General features: G+C 38.3%; 1 protein-coding gene across 1 annotated transcript in view; it reads left to right on the top strand.

Annotated features, from left to right (window-relative positions):
- Positions 1–20069, top strand: part of STAT4 (signal transducer and activator of transcription 4) — a 91784-nt gene that overhangs the window by 63523 nt on the left and 8192 nt on the right. Inside the window, exons 10-16 of the mRNA XM_022567280.2 lie at positions 703–795; positions 3569–3628; positions 3930–3947; positions 4034–4127; positions 5917–5961; positions 16415–16498; positions 18011–18109. Of these exons, the coding sequence (XP_022422988.1) occupies positions 703–795; positions 3569–3628; positions 3930–3947; positions 4034–4127; positions 5917–5961; positions 16415–16498; positions 18011–18109 (493 nt within the window). The remainder of the gene's footprint in view (positions 1–702; positions 796–3568; positions 3629–3929; positions 3948–4033; positions 4128–5916; positions 5962–16414; positions 16499–18010; positions 18110–20069) is intronic.

The raw sequence follows: 20069 nt of genomic DNA on the forward strand, positions 1-20069 counted from the left end.
TAAATGCCTCTTGGGAGCCTCAGTCCTGTGGAGTTGGGAGGACACCCTGGCTGGGGTTTTGGTGTTCAGGTGAAGGAGTGGGAGGGAAGTGTTAAACAGTGAGCCTCAGGGTGCAGTGAATAAAGCTCCAGACAGTTCCAGAAACATTTCTACTCTTCACTGTTTATTCATCAACACTTCTCCCACCACCTAACTCGGTTTTTCATGAGCCACCACATCACCCACCCAAAGTTCATTTTTCATCTTTTAGAAAAGAAGATTTCAAGGATTTCTTCTCAAGTACGTATCCAAGAAATGAAGGGTGGAGAACATGTTTATGTTTATAAGCTCATCTAAAGGAAAAAAAAAATACTAGTATGTACCAGAAATCCTAATGTCTAGCTCAAAAATGGCATGAAATTAACTTTCTACTTGATGTTTAGTATGATAAAAATAGACTGGGGCTTTTATTCTTGACCCAATTATAACAATCAAGAGTTACTTACTGTTGTTACTTAGGGACAGTCTTTAGGTATTTCCCATCTCCTGGTATTTATTTATGAGAAGTCTTGGAAAGATTTGAGCTTAACAAGGGTTTGAATGCCTTCTAAGTGTAGAAAATTTGGATTTTATAAGAGGACAGCATCCTGTTACTCTGTGGTTTTCAGCCTGTCAATGTTTCCAGTGTTTTCAAATGACGCGCTTTATTTCCTTTGAACCCAGCTCATTTGTGGTTGAACGACAGCCATGCATGCCAACCCACCCTCAGAGGCCGATGGTACTTAAAACTCTCATTCAGTTTACTGTGAAGCTAAGGTAGGCAGAATGTATTCTATCATTTCATATTTATGATGCCATAGCCACTGTGTGATTAAGGCTAGTTTCTCTCATTGTGCCTTTCATTCAACTATCCTTTACTGAGCACCTCCTGCATACCCAGCACTCAGCTATGGTAAGTACCCACAGAAATGTTAAGGTGAGAGCCCTGCTTGTAAAGATTAGAACAATGAAGATGAGGACATGAGAGTTATTAGCATGAAATCACAATATCGGACAACATGGGATTAATTGCTCAAAAGGCTGACTTGAGAGAAAACTGGGGAGCCTGGAGAATGCCTTGTGGTCACTGAGGAAGGACCTTGAGGGAAGAGCAGGGGCGTGGGAGAGTGAGACTATAGAAATAATGACTTCCTGGGTCTGTTTTGTAAGCATGGGGAGCAGGGAGAGAGAGAATTGAGTAGATAGATTCGGAGACAGATTATGGAAGGGTTTGAATATCCTATCCAGGAAATATAGTGGAACGTTCTTCACCTGTGATCACCCAGCAACTAGCTTATTGGATGGTCCATGAAAAATCTCAACACCACGATTTTCAGTACATCCTTATTATGTACCTGATTTAAAGAGAAATGATTATGTTGTTGCCACTTTATCTATGTATCTGATCCTTTTCATTTGCATGAGCAAACTAAAGCATACAGTTTTCCCTAATGACACTCTTAAAATAATGAGTTTGACTTCAAACTTTCAAAGATTTTCATCATGCCTCAATCTCTTGAGTCCCAAAGCTTTACATTTCTAATCACTAGGTCACCTCTGGAAAGCTGAAATTCCAGACTAGTACTAGAGGTGGTGATGCCATGATAGATGGTGATTTAGGATCCCATGATAGCATCCCTGATCACAGATCACTATTGGAACCCCATTTTAAGTTTAGTTTAGTTTCATTTTATTGAGATATAATTGACATACAACACTGTATAAGTTTAAGCATAATGACTTGACATACATAAGCTGCAAAGTGATTACTACAATAAGTTTAGTTGACATCTATCACCTAGGAACTTCATTTTTAAAAGGAAGGCATTTGTCTTTCGTTTGCATTTCAGAAACCCATCTTGAAATTCTTAATCATTTCCTTTGTGTGAATTTGCACCAAGACTTTAAGAAACAACAAAAAAAAGGCAGAGACCAGGTTCCTTTTTAAAATTTTATGATTTTCAGAAGGTGTTCCTTCCTCATCCCCACATCTCTATGTAGCCCAGAAAATTGTAACACTAAAAGGAAATAGAAGGGTGGTATATATGCTGCTTTTCCTTGAGACACCCCCATAGATGTTATGTTCAGTCTAAGATGCTCTGTGGGACGAAGGGGAAGATGATTAGAGACTGCTCAGCAAAGAGTTCTGAGTGGAAGAGGTCCCTGAATGGCATGGTGTTTGAACTGATTGCCAGAGGCACAGACCATTAGTCCCTGGCTTAGGTGTTCTGCCTTCCTCTTCCATCTAACTGTTCGGTCCTCATCCTTCTTCTCTGTACACTGTCCTCCACTGTCTTGATAGATGATCCTTTACTTAGTATTCAAGATTTTCCCTAAAACCCCTCTCTACCATAGCATTCCATCCTCCTGTTTCAAAGGAAGGGGGTGACATGGGACTCCCTTTTGTCGTCAGCATCCTACAGTGAATGAGATCCTTCCTGAAATAGGATAGAGAGGAATGCAGAGGGGAAAAACATCTTGTCTTACTTCATATGACCTCCTCACCCCTCACTACCAACAGCTGTACACTTATTATATCCCAAGCCCTGAAACCAATCCTGGCAGGATTTTTAAGGAACCTTTGCTACATTATTTTTGTTTTGTTTGGGCTGTCTGTTATCTATGACTGTATTTCTCTAATGCCATTCAGTTGCTTATTACCATTCTCTATATTCCAGCTCTTTGGCTAGACTTCTTCCTTTGATGTATAGCCATGTCTACTCTCCTCCTTCCCTAATCTTCACTATGCCAGTTTCCCAGTGCCTGGGGCTGTACAGGGTCTATATGAGGAGTTCAATACATGCTGAGTGAATGAACAAGGTTTGGGATGAGTGCATAAATGAATGAGTGAGTGAGTGACTGAATGAATGTCTCTGAAACTGAACTGAACCTGCAGAGATGGTATGTCAGAGGGTACAGCTCGGAAGAGTTGGGAAAAGCTAAGGAGTGAAGGAGGGCTGACACAAGAAGGAATTAAAGGAATTGTTATTCTGACCTTTGATCATTTGTTTGTTTGAAGTTAGGTCTTTTTTAGTTATGAACATTTTTGCTGTTACTTAAATATAGTGTCTTTAAAGACTGCAAATGCATCTGAAGTGGAATTTTCCTTATTCTACCAGAGTCCTAGTCTTTATCAGTATTTTACCATAAAACACTTATCAAAACATTTAGTCTTACTAAGCTTACAATTTTTTTATAATATGAGAATAAAATGGAGCCACATTAATAGACTTGCAAAATTTTTTTTTATACATTTAACCTAAATAGCTATTTTTCTGACCTAGCCAATGTGTTATCCAACACACATCAACTGAAATAACATGGAAACACTTTCCAAGTATGTGTTATATTAAGTGGCTGATGTCAATATTAGTAACACGGCAAAGTAAAGAGGAATTGGACATTTTAAAAACACACTAACATATGACTGGAAATAATGAGAGTTTGATTTATATGTACTTACTGTAAATATAGTTAAATCTTTAAATATAAAAAGGCTTTTAGCCATTAAAATTTTTATCTTTAATTCTTTATTTATGTGTCTGTCCAGACTACTGATAAAATTACCAGAACTAAACTATCAGGTAAAGGTGAAAGCATCGATTGACAAGTAAGTTTCTAATTTCATTTTGAAACATGAAAATGTAAGACTTTTTAAAAACAACTGTCCTTATTTTATAGAATAATTTTAAACTTTTAAATGTACTTCTCTAACGTTACATATCAATGTACTTCAGATATTTGACTTTGAAGTTCAAACATTTAACAGAACGCCAAGGAAGACTTATTTTAAAAATTTTACTGTAAAGACTTGAAATGAAATTTTATATACTATCCCCTAAAGTGTCATAGAAAAATTGTTATTAGATCTATTAAATAACTCATTTTAAAGAATCTTCTTGGTTTTACAGGAATGTTTCAACTCTAAGGTAAGACATTTACTTTAGAATTTTCGGCTGTTCTCATAAATATATTTTACCTGAGACCATGAAAATAGCCAAGATTTTCTCTCTAGCAATCGAAGATTTGTGCTTTGTGGAACTCACGTCAAAGCCATGTCCATTGAAGAATCTTCCAGTGGGAGTCTCTCTGTAGAATTTCGGCATTTGGTGAGTTTGGCAGTAAAATTACACAAGCTTTTTTTCTCCTCCAAATTAGACACATTTAAACTAATAGGCCTTATAATTTAATGTGTTTTGTTCTTTAGTGTTTCTTATGCGAATTAAGGGCCATATTGAGAAATAAAACATGCCATCATTGAAGAATTTTAAATGGTAAAAAGAACTCTGAATCTTAACTCTGAAGGTGTGAGTTCTTAACAACGGTGATGTTGTACCTAAATATATGTCTTAATTAGTTAAAATATTTTGGTAATACTGACAGAGATAATCTGTCTTACAGTTGATGGGCATTCCTGGTTTCATTTTTTAAATCTCCCTAATGATACCAATAATGACATGTCTGGCTAAAGGCTCTTTCATTTTAGGAGGATTAGCTTGGGGAAATATGATGTTTCTGGGTGTGAGTTGCAGTTTGCCTTGGCATTTCTAGAAAGCTTCTGACCCAGCCTCATCCTGTTACTTCTTGCTTTTACCACTTCCTCTTAACCTAGAGTTCTCTTCCTGCTTTCTTTCTAATTCTTTGCATAGTTCTTAGATTCCCAAAGACCCTGCTTGTCTTGCCAAAAACATGTTGCTCATCTGGTTTATCAGCATTTGGGAGGTACCTCACCTGAATGCTGGGGCACCACTGAAGCAGTCTCTAAAAGTCTACTTCCTTAAAGATAAAATTTATGGTAACAGAAAGATATCTGCATACATAAATTTATGCTGGTTTTCATTTTTTATTTTGTTTTTGTTTGGTCTTCAGTATTGAAGAGTACATTTCTTTGTAACTGAATCTCTCTATATGACACTGCTAAATCAATAAAATGTAATGAGGGGTGATGACATATACATCCTTATAACTAGAACTCTTTTTGCTTAAGTTCAATTCCTATTTTCAAGGAACTTTCAATAATGGCCAATGTTTGCTAATAAGTGAAGCCGTAAGAGGCCCTTCTGTCTCCCAAAAGAGTCACTTGGAAAAGGAAGGACAAGGAACAAACCAGAAAGTGATGGGTCTCTATTCCAGCAGAGATAACATATAAAATAACAAAACCTTAGTTTTCATGGTGCTTTTCTAGTTGCTAAGCATTTTCACGTATATTATCTTTTACATAATACTTTAATCACTTTTTAATACAAAAGTAAATATAGAAAATCAGAGAAAAAATTAAAAACCACCTATGATCCCAACACCTTGACATAACATATTTATTTTTACATTTTCATTCATATACATATATATATTCTTTTTGTTAAGTGGGATCAGATTGTACACACTAATTTGTTTTCTGTCCTTTTTTTCCCATTAAGTAATCTATGTCATGAACATTTTTGTATCTCCTGCTCTCATGGCATTTAGTAGCTCACTGTGCCATGTGGCACGCTGCCCCGTTGTCTATTTCCCCAGGCCTGTGTGTTAGACTTGATTTCGTAGGCTTTGAGAATCATCACGGCTGAGCTCAGATGATACTTGTCAGGTACAAAGGAGTGCTGAATAGATTCTAAAACATCCCAGCATGATTTCCTCTTTCCAAAATGTGACTGAAAAATACAGTCTTATGCCAGCTTGCTCCCTTATCTCAGCGACAGTTCCTAAAGTGGCATACCTTGAGATGAAACAGGAAGCTCGTTTCTGTTGAATCCGGGCAGCTATGTCACATCAGGTTTCAGTGAGTTAGAAAACATCTCGGTTACTGTTCTAGAAGTCAAAATTATGGGCCAAGAAAACCCCAACTTGATATTTAGCTGATAATGCTTCTCCATCTAAATACTGTTGTTTTCTTTTACAAAGCAACCAAAGGAAATGAAGTCTAGTACTGGAAACAAAGGAAATGAGGTAGGAAATATTTTCTCCAAAAGAATCTTTCTAGGTAATAATCCTATAATGTCTTATTTTTATAAAGCTCTTAAGCTGCCCTTTATATTTTTATATAAAGTCAAATTCATGTTTCTCTAGTTATACATGTAAAGCTCAATAAATTGCAGACAGTATAAGAAATTTTGTTATTAAAACAGAAAATGCATGTAACACCCTCCTAAGAAAATGACTATTAATATTTTGGTTCACATCATTCTAGACTTTTATCTTTTATCTAGACTTTTATACTTTGAAAGTATATATACACATTGTTTCATAACCTGCTTTTTTTTTTTTATCACATAGCAATGTGAGGTGAACAGCTTTCCATAAACTTAAATACTCTTGGAGAACATGATTTAAAGTGGTTGCATTATATTGCTATAATTTCTTTAGTCAGTCCTTTATTATAAAATATCTTAAAATCACTCATTTTCCACAGATAAGAGGTAAGTCTTGAACATCATGACCCAGTATGTGAAAATCACAAGTGAAAAACAGTTCTATTACTTTATGGTATCAATTACTTTGCTCTTATATTAAAGTTGGCATTTTACTAGATGAATTGATTAAAAGAACAAACTGGTGCAGCCCAAGTGTTCAAGTTTGAGTCAATAAATAATAGAGTGGTCAAATCCTGGACTGGAAGTGGCTTTGGGAATCAGCTCTTTAGTTGACCTAGATACTAGAGCATATGTTTATGCCCTACATATTGGGAATTAGAAAACCTGGGTTTGAGTCCATTCTGACAGTGACCAAAAACGTGATCCTTGGCAAATGATCTGATGGAGAAATATTGCATTTTTTTCCTCTAAGAGATCAGAGTAGTAATTCCCAGTGCTCCCTGCTCAGAGGAACTGCATATGTAAGACCACCTACATGATGCAGTTATAAAGCAGTGAGGCTTGTTTCTAGTATGGTTGGTATGGATCCAATCTCCTGGCTTTATAGTCACAGCTCCTATGAGAAATCCCTTTGAATTATTTGGAAGAAAAAAAGCACTTTATAAATCCAGCCTTCAACTGCAGTCAATCTAGCGCACTCCACAAAACCACAAAGGTCCATCACAACAGGTTTTATGCGCTGCATTTTCCCTTCCAAGAATTCTTCATTCCCTTAATCGTGTCTTAAAGATACGATTTGCCAAATATCACAGCCTCACCGAGGATGAGCTAAGCTTTCCTCCCAGGGTAGAACCTTGGCTTAGGGCAGAGCATCAGACAGGTTTCTCAGCCCAGATATCACAGGAGCAAAGCTTTTGAGTTTAAGGATATTCTAATAAACCAAACAAGTAGGAGTTATTCTTCTCACCTTATAGAAATCCATAAAGGTTTTCCAAACTTCCTAGTTGAAACATTAGCTCGTTATAAATAAAAGCCCATTTCATGATTATCCCTGGAATTTTGGCCAGAGTTGCAAACAATATTTCATGGAGTGACCTCCCTGAATAGTATTTACTAAGTCTGAATAGACTGAGCACAATGCTTCTAAACTCTTCTTAAGGAAAACAAATCAAATGGGAATAAATCTAAATCCTGAACTCTTTAGTACCTTGTCATCTTTGTGAATGTAAAATCGAAATCTTTACTTGGATTTCTCTAGAGACAGAAATCTAAGTAAATCATCTTCTACTATAGAAAAACAACTGCCTACTTATCTCTCTTTGAATTTATTTCCTCTCATTTTCTGATTAATAACAAAATCATATGGTTATATCAGAATGATTTTATTTCTTCCTTTTCTTTTTTTTCCAAGTTTGCTGGAGCTGGATAATTTTATTTTAAGCTATTCTTTGAGCTCCCCCTGTTGACAGAATTTTAATATGACTCCTATGTTCATTTAAAACAAACCATAGACTTGAATGCTATTTTACGAGCTACAGGAACAATTGAAAAGTCACACAATATATGACGTGGACTCAGAAAGATGAGCCTGGGGAATCAGGGGCTTGGCTAGGCAGTAGGAGTGACGAAAGGAAAGTCAGGAAAGAGTGGGGGAAGATCTGATGATAAAATGGGCTTCATAAATTAATGGGGCCAGGGATTGAAGTAACCAAACTTTAGGGAGAACAGGAAGCTAGGATGTTATAACCTCATTTTCGAATTTCAAACAGTAGCTGTCGCTTATGGCTTATCTGTGAGCACCTGAAGCAGGAGTTCACAGCGTGATAAGAACTTATTGGACAAATCCTCGTGCGGCATTTACTATATATCGGGCACTGTCTAAGAGCTTCACTGGCATTGATTTACGTAGCTCCTGCAGAAGTCTATGAAGTAGATACCGTTAGTGTCATACTTATTTTGGCTAGGGAAACTGAGGCACAGAGTGGTACAGCGAAGATGATTCAAACCATAGCAGTCTGGCTCCCATGTCCATGCTCTTGGCCGCTGTGCTGTGCTCCCTCTGTAGTCATGAAACCTTCCCTTGGAGAGGCTGCCCTAGTTGGCCCTCCTCTTTGACCCCTGCTGCCCCTTTATCTCATCCCAGCCCGCCATTTGCTGAGATTCCTATAAGGGAGATTTTTTTTTCTTTTTTTTTTAGGTTTATGGTATGAAATTTATTTTTCTGATTATTTGAAAAGAAAATTTAAACGATATATAATTTTATGCTTCTGTACTTTTATTGTTGCCTAGTAGTACCTAATTTTTCTTTAAATGAAATACATGAGGCAAATAACCTGTGGGAGAAATTTGTTATGGTCTGGCAGCTCAATCTGAATGTTTTTTGTTTTTTGTTTTTTACATCTTTATTGGAGTATAATTGCTTTACAATGGTGTGTTAGTTTCTGCTTTATAACAAAGTGAATCAGTTATACATATACATTGTCCCAATATCTCTTCCCTCGTGCATCTCCCTCCCTCCCACCCTCCCATTCCCACCCCTCTAGGTGGTCACAAAGCACCGATAAGGGAGATCTTTGCAGGTTTGCGAACAGCATCTCATCCTTTCCTCTCTGTTCCAGCTGCTGCTGTCATTGTCCTCACTTTACCCACCTGCTCAGAAATCACATAACTACCTCGCACCAGAATCCTTACGAAGGGTAGAAGGAATTTAAACTAATGCTTCCTGAGAAAACGTTGACTCCTCCCTTATCTCCTGCGTGCATCGGTGCGGTGGTGGAAACAGCACTGCCCACAGCTCTGCCTCTTACAGGCAGCTGACCTTGCGCTAGCTGTTTTACCTCACTAACTCCTTAACTATAAAGTTTCATGTTAACCTGCACTTCATAGAGCTGTTGTGAGGACCACACGAGATGGCGTGTGTGAGAGTCAATTGCCATGTGCTGTGCGGATGTCTGCCATGGGCTTCCTGATCAGCCCTCCAGGCTGCCCCCTCTATAAAGAGCAGGTGGGGAAATGGCTCTAAAGGTGGTACCTGGCCTAGGATAAACCACTAATCCTTATCCTTCCTCTTCTGCCCACCTGCTAGGTGCTCTGCTGGAAACATTCCCTTTCAAGGGCCAGTGAGCATGGCTTTCTGGCTCCAGGTCCATGCAACCTCAGACCACCCCATATATAGGCCCCTTTTATAGGACTGCACGTCTACCTGCTGCCCACCGCATCACCACACCCCACAGCTTAGGGTCCCTCAGTTCTATGTTTGTGGTTGTGAGAGCTCAGACTGAATACTCATTAAATGATCACAGACACACCATGACAGTTTCCCCAGGATTGCCAATCCAAACCTCCTTAGAATTGCAGCACCCCTTGTCTGTTTGACTCTGAGATTAGCCAGGAAGAGGTGACCTGTCAGGATGTGCATGGGCTCCTGGCTGTAGCATTGGGTGAAGGGAGGATGTTGACGTTGCCCTAGACTCATGCTGTCCCCAGAAGGCCAGGGAGAACAATGGCGCCACCTCCTTGGTTGGGGGCTGGTGAAGGGTGGAGCTCTGGGTCCCCCACCCCTGTTTCAATCAGTCAGCTCTATTTTAAATATTTTACAGATTGGGACCCAGGTGGGAAATTTACTTTTAAGAACATGTTCCAGGGTTCAAAAAGATTTGAAAACTGTTGGACTAGTCAATCTCTAAGTTCCTTTGACTGAGATTCTGTAATCCTCAGAAGTACAACAGAGGGTAGGGTCATTTTTTTCAAAATGAATTTGATTTTGAGAATCTGCTTGGAAATGAGGAATCTGTAGACATGCTATCTACAGATTCCCAGGAAGCAACCTTTCCCAGACGTCCTTAGAGCCAGCTAGAGAGTAATTGTTGAAGTGCAGAAATTGTTTGAACAGGGAGGCTGGAATTGCAGTGTCTCGAGTTTGCTCTGTCAGTAGGCTTTAACTGATAAATGACAGTTTTAGTCACAGACTGAGGTGTTAAGTAATTTTGTTTATGTGGTGGAAAGTCATGAAACACAAAGAAGCTATTAGTAAAGCCTGGGTGACTTGAGTTTCGTTTAACAAAATAGCCAGACAAATGTTCTTTCAAGGTTCAGTGTTCTCAAACACAGAGCCACCACTCACACTCCAACTAGCTTGAGCATTTTCACAGGAAGTTGATTTCCTTCTGAACTAGTTTAAGTAGTTGCAGTGCTTTCTTAAGACAAACATTGGTACCAGAATAACACTAAAAACGTAGACTTTTTCTGCAACACCCTCCATACAATCCCCTTACATTATGGGCTGATAATTTGTTGTCACTTTACATTCATTTCCTATGATTCTGTGACTAAGGTCTGTCTCTCATGTGACTGTACCATTATTTCCCCTCTTACTGTTTCCCAGCATCTAGGCCAGTGGTTTCCACATGATAGGGACTCAACAAATACTCATTAAGCAAATGGATCATTGCAGTCGTTTTCTATGCCACATAGTTTTCCATGTGCGGCATTATCATAGAGTATGGCTTGTTAAGAGAGGAGCAAGATAAACAATAAGGTCCTACTGTATAGCATAGGAAACTGTATTCAATATCTTGTAATAAACCATAATGGAAAAGAATATGAAAGAGAATATGTATATATATGTATTACTGGATCACTTTGCTATACACCAGAAACTAACACAACATTGTAAATTAGCTATACTTCAATTAAAAAAATACCAAAAAATAAAAAAAGACGAGCAAGAAATTTAGATGAAAATCATCCTTATCCCAGTCATATTTTCTTAACAGAGGTTGTCTTTCAAGTCAAAATCCAAAAGCCATAGCCACTCGTTAACATATTCTAGGTTTTCAGGGTGTGCTGTTAGACACTGAGCAGAGTAACATAAAAGAATATGGTGACATCTATACCTACCTTTCATCAGTTTGTGTATTTTTTTCCAGGCAGAGCCCTGGTCAGGTTGTTCAGCCAGTTTTCCAATTTCTTAGCAGATTATCCAGTGGGTACAATACAGTCAATCCAGTTATAATATCAATGTCATATAATATAAATATCATAAATATGGATATTTTAAATCTCTAACCATCTCAGATGGTTAAAATGGCTTTAATACAGACATTAATGGTACATCTTATCTATGATATTTTGCCAGCGTGTAAGGAATGGACTCTGGGAACGTGAGATTGAATAGTGTCTCTGGCTTGGACTGCTCTGATAAAATAATAAAGACTGTGATTGATGCCATTCAAGCTTTGAAAATTAATGACACTCTCTTCTGTCAGAACTGCTTGTCTCCAGTTATGTGTATTGTCCGTCAGCTTCCTTGCTGGATTTCATTCTAAATGTGCCTCACAGTTGCATCAGGGGTTTTAAGTAAACATTAGTAATTAGTTTGAATCACTGAGAAAACCTCTCACCACCCACATTACAGTTTAATAAAGTAATATTTAATGTAGAAAGTCTTCTTCCAAAGTTAATGGACAACCCCGTGTGTCATTGCTCTGTCTGTGGAGTCCTGCCATTTGGACAGTGAGCACACAACTGCCATAACCCAAATATCTGAGGGAATTATCCATAATGAATTATATATATATGTACACATTTAATCATATAAATTAAACAATAGAGGCTAGAATGGGGGAGGGATAAGACTCAGAAGGCTCCCTTTGGCTGCCCTCCAGCTGTGGCCCTCCCTACAGAGAAAGATGTCTGAGTGGTCGAGGCTATGTGCTCACCCAGAATTCCCAGCTGCAGAATTCCCAGCCCCAAAGACCTCAAGCCCACTTCCAGGGCTTGTACAGACCTCTTCCCCAGGTATGCTCTTTCAAGCACAGATGACACCATCAATGCAAACATTTCTAGGCACAAGGAGAGACCTAGGGGCCACACTAGTCCAAGTAAGCCCCTCCCAGAGGTGGAAGAGAGGGGGATGGGCCACGGTCCAGGATGGCCACGCTCTCCCCAGGCCAGCATGTTTGTGGCACTTTGAGGAGTTAAAACCTGGCCAGTTAGGTCAGGTGAAAGCTTAGCTGTCAAGGCAGGAGACGAGACCATATTTTAACAGTTTGATCACTTGCTTTGTAACAGCTAAATAGTTAGACATACGGTATGTGGTCTCCATCTGTGTGCTTGCCTCAGGCTTCTAAATGTGCTGCCCAGGCTCGTGTCCCGTCCGCCACTGAACTCAGTGAGAATGTGAGCACCCCCCACCCCCCACCCCGTTAGTGAACGTGGACTTGTGGATTCTTCATTTGTCTCAGTGCTTTGCATACTGTAAACACTTCCTCCCCATAGGGCAGTGGGCTTTTCTGTTGTTTAAAAAAATGTGGTTTTTGTTCACCTTGGTGCCTGAACATAGCCAACTACTTCACGTCATGCTCAATCAAAGGAAGAGCAATTTATTTATTTCAACATGTAAGGGGATGTCAGGGGAGGGGGCTGGCTGTTTGGTGTGTTTGGAGTAATTTTAGGGGTGGTCTAAGGGAATTTTCAAGAGGAATTTTCAGGATCATAACTTTCTACTAATCCAGCAAGAAGCAATCTCACCAGGTCAGTCTAGGTTACTCCAGGCAGTATAAGGTACCACAATGATCTAACCCAAGGGAGAGAGGAGTTTTTAATTTTCTATTTCTTTCTCAGGAACAAATTCTATTTTAACGTGCCTCATTATCACCGAAGTCTTCCCCCATGTAGTTGTTTTTCATATCATCATATTAGAACTATTTTTATTTTTTGAAATTTAATACCGATGGATTCCAGCTTATTATCAACATATATTCAGCAGTAGATGTCCCTTTCCCTCAGGGCTGACTCAGCCACCCCCAACCGCACACTGACTTTTCTAACCTAGATAATTCCACTTCTGTTCATATGTTCCCCCAGGGCTTATTTTTAAAATCGTTTTGGCTTTCTGTATCATCTGTAAATTTTCCACATCCCTTTTGAGACGAAACACAATGTGGATACATCGCATTGAGAATAACAGCCTCATAAATTCCACCCGGGGTTTTTGTTAAAATGCAGAATCTGGTTCAGTAGGCCTGGGATGAGGCCAGAAATCCTGTTTTTCTAACAAGCTTTTAGATGATGACAGTACTGCTGGTCCTGGGCACATAGCAAGTTGCTGTCAGATTTCATCATGGAAAAACAGCAATTTCTGTCCCACTCCTTCCCGCTCCAAACCCACTCCCCAGAGATGACCATTTTTTGAGCTATAAATATCATGCTAATATCATGCTGATACTTCCTGATTTTTTTATTTTATACACTTAACTCCTGAATTATTTCTATAAAAGATTAAGCTGTGGCTCTCTCTCTCTTTTTAAACTTTTTATTTTACATTGGAGAATAGTTGATTAACAATGTTGTGTTAGTTTCAGGTGTACAGCAAAGTGATTCAGTTATACATATAAATGTATCTATTCTTTCTCAAATTCTTTTCCCATTTAGTTGTTACATAATATTGAGCAGAGTTCGCTGCGCTATACAGTAGTACCTTGATGGTTACCCATTTTAAATTAAGCTATGGCTCTCTTATACCAGCTCTTCATACATATTAATTTCACCCATCTTCACAATATTAGCATATAATGTGTTTTGGTTAGTTAATATATTCAGTGTTTACATTACTATGATTATATAAAAATTGTTAACAGCTGAACCATATAACATAGTATGATTGTATTTCCATTCTTGTATTATTTTAGTTTTCCCTGGATTTATTAGTTGCCTCAGATCTTTTATTTAATCAATTTATTTTATGTAACTGTTACTAATGTAGCCCCAAACTTTCCTTCAGAACTTGAAAGGTCCTTAAAATATAGTCATACAAGTCCATCTGAATTTCTGTCTTTTTCTTTCTTTTTGGCAACATCCCTCTGGGAACCCTCCATCTCTTGCTCCAATCTGGGCCGATTGCCCTCTGATCCTGTTGCACAATCGTGTTTTGTGTTTTTGTTTTCTGGTTTTTATAAACTTACTCTCACCATCATCCTGGGGAATGAGTGCATCTCCTACTTTATTAGGTATTGAGACATTATTCTCAAAAAGTGATTGTACCAACTCCCATCAGAATGTATAAGAGTTACCATTGGGTTATGCCTTTGATAGTTCCTCTACTCCATTTCCTCTGTTCTCTTTCTGGAACTTCTGTTTGTTGTTTTGAGTTTGTTATTCTTTATTTGTTATCTTTTCTATCCTATTTTTTATTTCTTTGGGTTTTTTTTGTTTTTTGCTTTTTTGGTTTTACTTTCTGGGACATTTCCTCAGCCCTACTTTCAGCTCTTCTATTGTTTTGTCTATTTCTCTTATTATATTTTTAATTGTTCATCATTCTTTTCTGAATGTTCCTTTTGGTAGTATACTATTCTCCTTTCATGGATGTAATGTATTGGTTACATCTGTAAGGATGTAACATCTGAAGTCTTTTAAACATCTTTAAGAACTTTTTAATGAACAAAATGTATATGTATATACAACTATATACTAAAGTACATAGAGAAATACAATGAACCTTCATTTTTACATCACCCAGCTTCAACAATAATTAACATTTTCCCTGTCTTAGTTAATCTATTTTCCCCATAAACACACACATTTTGCCTGGAGTACTTAAATTCCAGATAGTATAGCATCTTACTCATTGATATTTTGGTAGGTATCTCTTATCTAGAAGATAAAATTTTTAAAAAACCTAACCACAATACACTTATCACAAAAAAAACAAAAATAGCATTTACTTAAAATCTTTCCTTAATAAAACTCCATTATTTGTTCAAATTTCTCCACTATCTTGAAAAGGTCTTCTTACAGCTGGTTTGTGCAAATCAGTATCCAAGCAATGTTCACCCATTACAGTGGTTGATTTGCCCCTTTCCTATGCCATTTATTTGTTGAGCTAATGTATAAAACTGAGCCTGATATACTTTTTTTATTATAATATTTTTTATTATAGTTTTTTTAAACTTTTCGTTTGCTTTTTGCATTCTCTCTTTTTTTCTGAGTTCTTGGTTGTTGATTTTTGTATCTGCATTTCATGTGAGAGGCTTTGTCAAATGTTGGATGACCATTAGTTTACTGTTTAAGAGCACTAAAAAACTTGAAGTTCTGTGTGCATGGTAGGGATTTAGACTTAAGAGTGATTATTAGGACCTGGCTGTCTCACTGGGGGGTCCCTAAAGGTAGTATCTGTAAGTTGTTTCTCCCTTGGTCTGGTTACCTCCCGGATATCTCTCCTGGAGGTGTCAAGCAGAGACAGGGGCATGGGCTTCCCCTAGATTTGACAGGATCCTCCCGCACAGTACCTCACCCTGCCCTCATCTTGGCCTTGTATCCAAGATGCAGAGAGCCTCTCTAGTTCCTCTGATACATCCGCTCCAGAGAGTAAACTTCCTGTCTCCCACCAGTGTCGGGGAATGTTGGGAACCTCGTTGCAAGGGCTGGGGCTAGTAACTGCTCCTCCTGTTCAGCCCTCACTCCGGACTCAGGGGGCCCAGTGTTTCCAACCCCTGGTTCTGAGACACACTACCCCTACTGCCACCCTCGCTCCACACTCCCCTACCTCTCATTTTGAGACCTAGATTACAGCTTTATTTTCCTGGAAAGTAAATAAAACCCTAGCTATTACTTTACTGAAGTTTCTGGAAGGAGCTGGGAAAGTCCACGTTTTACACCTACCATGTTTAACCAGAAGGAAATCTTGCTTTTTTAAAAAAAACAAATCCATCATGACATTGACTTGTTTCTTTTATAGCTACACACATATGGCTTGCTTTTATTAATGTTTGGTAAGTCAAAAGGGCTAACTTCCAAAATTAAAAATAAGGAAAAACTTGTCTGAATTCAACTGATGAAAATATACTGGAATTGTAAAAACTAGAAATTATATTGTTTTGGAGACTTAAAATCATTCTGTTTGTGGAAATGAAGATTTCTCAAACTCTGTATATACTTTAAATAACCTTTTAAATAATAAGAAGGAATGTTCTATAATAGGAGGTGTCTGAGGGTATTTACTTTAAGAATTTACTAATGTTTATAAAAGCATGCCTAATAATAGATAACAACTATGTATTTGTAAGATAGCAATTTCTTTCTCCCCTTAGGGCTGTCACATGGTGACTGAGGAGCTTCATTCCATAACATTTGAGACACAGATCTGCCTCTACGGTCTCGCCATAGATTTGGAGGTAGGTATTTCAAGGAATATCTACTATTTACTAATAACATTTTCAGGAATTGGTCATCATTTGAAGATGAAAGCTCAGTATTTTCTAGGTTTTAGTACATTCCTTATTCATCATTTTTGTTTTAATTTAGGAAATCAGTATGTCAAATATTCACTGATTCGTCAACATATATTATTCTGGTTAAATATAAATGATAAAATCTCACAGTCATTATAATTCAAGACTTATTGAATAATTTGTTGCCCAGACTGTTTTTTTGTCTGTTTGTTTTCTGGGATTCCCTGAGTCATGGATACTCAGAGGAAAGCCTAAAGAGAAATAAGTATACTTGAACCATGTCATGTATGATATATTTTCAAAATTTTAACGTGTACGTAAAAATCCCTCAGAAGAAAGGTTTTATAGTATAATGAGCAAAGACCAATGATAGGAACATTAATGGTACATTGTTTTGATCCTCTTATAACTGTTACTATTGAACTCAACGAAGGAATAAGGAAACTGGGGATTAAGTTGAACATGATTGACAATGAGCTCTTGAAGGCAGGACATTACACCTTTATCCCTCCATTACCTGTGCCTAGCACAATGCCTAGCACATAATAGATGCTCAACATTTGTTGAATAAATGAATGAGCGCATGAATGAACAAACGCAATTTCACATGATTGAATATGGTCCTATTTGTAGGATATGTTTTTTTAGAGTTCTGCCTTTGCTCTTTTATCTTAACGAATGTAAACATGTTTATAAAATTTTCCATGGATTCTTTCCTCATCTCTTTTCCTTAAATGTCTGTTTCCATGAGCTATTAAGTTCCTCAGGTGGGTATTTCACTGTCTACAAGCAACCTAACCTCCATTAATGGGAAGGGACTAATGTAAGTTGGTTAGAGTCCCAGACTAGTCTGTGAAGCCTGTTTATTCTGTAAGGTTGAAAACTTCAGCACGAAAGTACTAAGTTGGGTGCCATGACAACAGATGAGGCAGCTCTATCTCCCATAATGCTTTGTTTTCCAAGATCGCTTGCCTCTCCATCTTCTACAATTAAAACTCCCATATCTGATACTGACATTAATTAGATGTTAGATCATAATTTGAATATATTAATCCGTTCCAGAGATAAGTTTTAAATTAGATTCTTAATGTAATTTATTAAGAGGAAATTTGCTAAGTCAATACAAGCTCTAATTAGTTACATTTTAGGCAGTACATGACCTAAGAAAGTAAAAATACCTCCACAATGTCAAGGAAGATATTGGAGCTGACTGACCAAGCACTCTGAAAGGATTCCTATTTGTATAGCTCCTTTCCTCCCTGTACCTTGACTCATATATGCTCAGAAGGTTCCAGTGCCTTCATGAATCATTTTAGTGACCAAGGCAGTATAGACACCACTGCCTTGGAGGAGTGGGGTTGGCTTGAGATGACCCTTTAGGGAAGAGGGCCAAGTGTAAAAGCAGTGTAAGGTACTACTACCTGTAATAACTGTGCTATTTTTCTTTTTAACCAGACCTGCTCATTACCTGTGGTGATGATTTCCAATGTCAGTCAGTTACCTAACGCTTGGGCATCCATCATTTGGTACAACGTGTCAACCAATGATTCCCAGGTACAGTCTCTTTCTATTCCTGTTTCTCCTCCTTTAATTCTATTTGATTTTTTTTATTGTTAACAAAACCCATCTGCCCCAAAAGATGTGTGTGTGTGTGTGTGTGTGTGTGTGTGTATAAATTTTGGCATGTCTTTGTGGGTTGTTTATTCCAAAATTCCAATATATTCAGTTGTATGATTCCTCCCTCATGTCATATTTAAAGTAATATGTTCTGATGTACTTGGACCCTGAGAGAGTTCTGGCTAGCAGAAGTGACAGACAGGTATTCTTTATTTCTGACAGTCTGGTCAGCTCCCAACTCTGTACATCACAGAGAGTTCTAGGGCCATCCTGTGGCTCTGTTAACTAGGCTCTGGGGAGACTCTTCTCTCCAGAATTTGATGTCCGACTGTTGTGTTTACCTCCTCAACTACTTCTGGCCACACCTTATCCACACAGGCTCTTCCACAAAGGTAGAGAATTGGTTTCAAATAAGTGACTAGAATATTCATCAATCTCGCCTAACGACACTATACAAATTTTCAAGTTGATTATAGATTTAATCCATTCTAGGCTCAAATTGGGTTTTAATGCCATCTGGTGTTTATTTAAGATATGGAAGAAAAATTGGCCTCAAGTTTCAAAGCAAGCAGAGAATAGAAGCTCTTCTTAAAAGAAGGCCAAGGAAGGGTGTGGCAAAAAAGATGAGTCAGCATTTCCCCTTGCTCCCTCTTACAAAACCCCAGTGTGTTGTCCTGGAAACCACCAAGGTCTAGAGAAAATAGGTCAGATGTAAATATTTCTTCTTGATTCAAAGCAAGTGTTTCTTCCAAAGGGAAGAATTCTTTTATCTCAGGTCCTAGCAATAGGAATAGTCATGATGAGTCAGCTCCAAGTTCCTTTGCTTTTGTTTTAATGTGCCTAATAAGGAAACAGCATGGAAAATGACTCAGCCCTGTTCCTTCTCATCCTCTGGTGCCCTGGCCTCTGAGGGAGATTAACTGCAGAGAGGAACGCTGTACAGAGTGCCCTGTGCCTTACTTCCTCTCGGCCTGCAGTGAGAACAGAACTCACTAGAAAAGTTACCTGGTCTGTAAAGCCAAGAACAGCCAACACTTCTGAGATTTAATGTCATTCCCCATTAGGAGCTACACATTTGGAGCTCTTCATCCAATTCCAGGATGTAGGAAGGAAGATGGGATGCTCTGTCCTCCAGCCTCAGAGTGCAGTGCTGCTACACTTAGCTTTCTTCAGCATCCTTCTTCTATAAGAAAGCCACCAAAGTTGTCACACTAACCGTCTCAGATTCTGCTCTAGTCTTGGATGAGGAATCTGGAGATGTATTTCATATACAGCTCCTAACACATAAATGCACAGCCTACATACAGAGTTCAGCAGAACAAGGAACTCTGGTTTCTCTTCCTAACTCTATTCTGCTTCAAAACCTAAGCTCCTAGACCTTGATTATGTTCTATGCTTTTTGGTCATTTGTCCAGACATAATCCTTAGGTTCAAGGAAAACTGCCCCTCTAGAAATTCTTTCTCTCCATTCCTCTCCTACCTATTTCTCACTCCTTCTTGGATGCTGTGTCCTCTTTTATTGCCACCTTCTGAAGTCTCTTGAATTGGTTCCTTTTCTTGCTGCCCAGCTTAGTTCAGGTTCGCCAAAGGCCTTCTCCCCATACTGCAATGGATTTCTTAATTCCTCCCCCCACCCTTCCTTTCTTAAAACATCTTTCTCGGCTTTAACACCTTCTGCTTTCCAGTAATCTGAGGTGAAGCCTTCTGTTCCACCACTGTTGACCCATTTTCTGGTACAAACAATCTTACTTGCAGTTGATCATACCAAAGATCCTCTTGTCTAGAGCAAAATAAGAAAAGACTATAGTCCTATCCATAAAACAGGAGTCCCAGGTTAATTATGATTCATATTGTAGGGTCCCCTTCCTTAGCCTGGGACTTAACTGTCTTTGTGCTT

The sequence above is a fragment of the Delphinapterus leucas genome, chromosome 8 (genome assembly GCF_059928025.1).
Source record: "Delphinapterus leucas isolate spDelLeu-1000000601 "Yukka" chromosome 8, BTC_Dleu_Yukka2, whole genome shotgun sequence".
Lineage (NCBI taxonomy): Eukaryota > Metazoa > Chordata > Mammalia > Artiodactyla > Monodontidae > Delphinapterus > Delphinapterus leucas.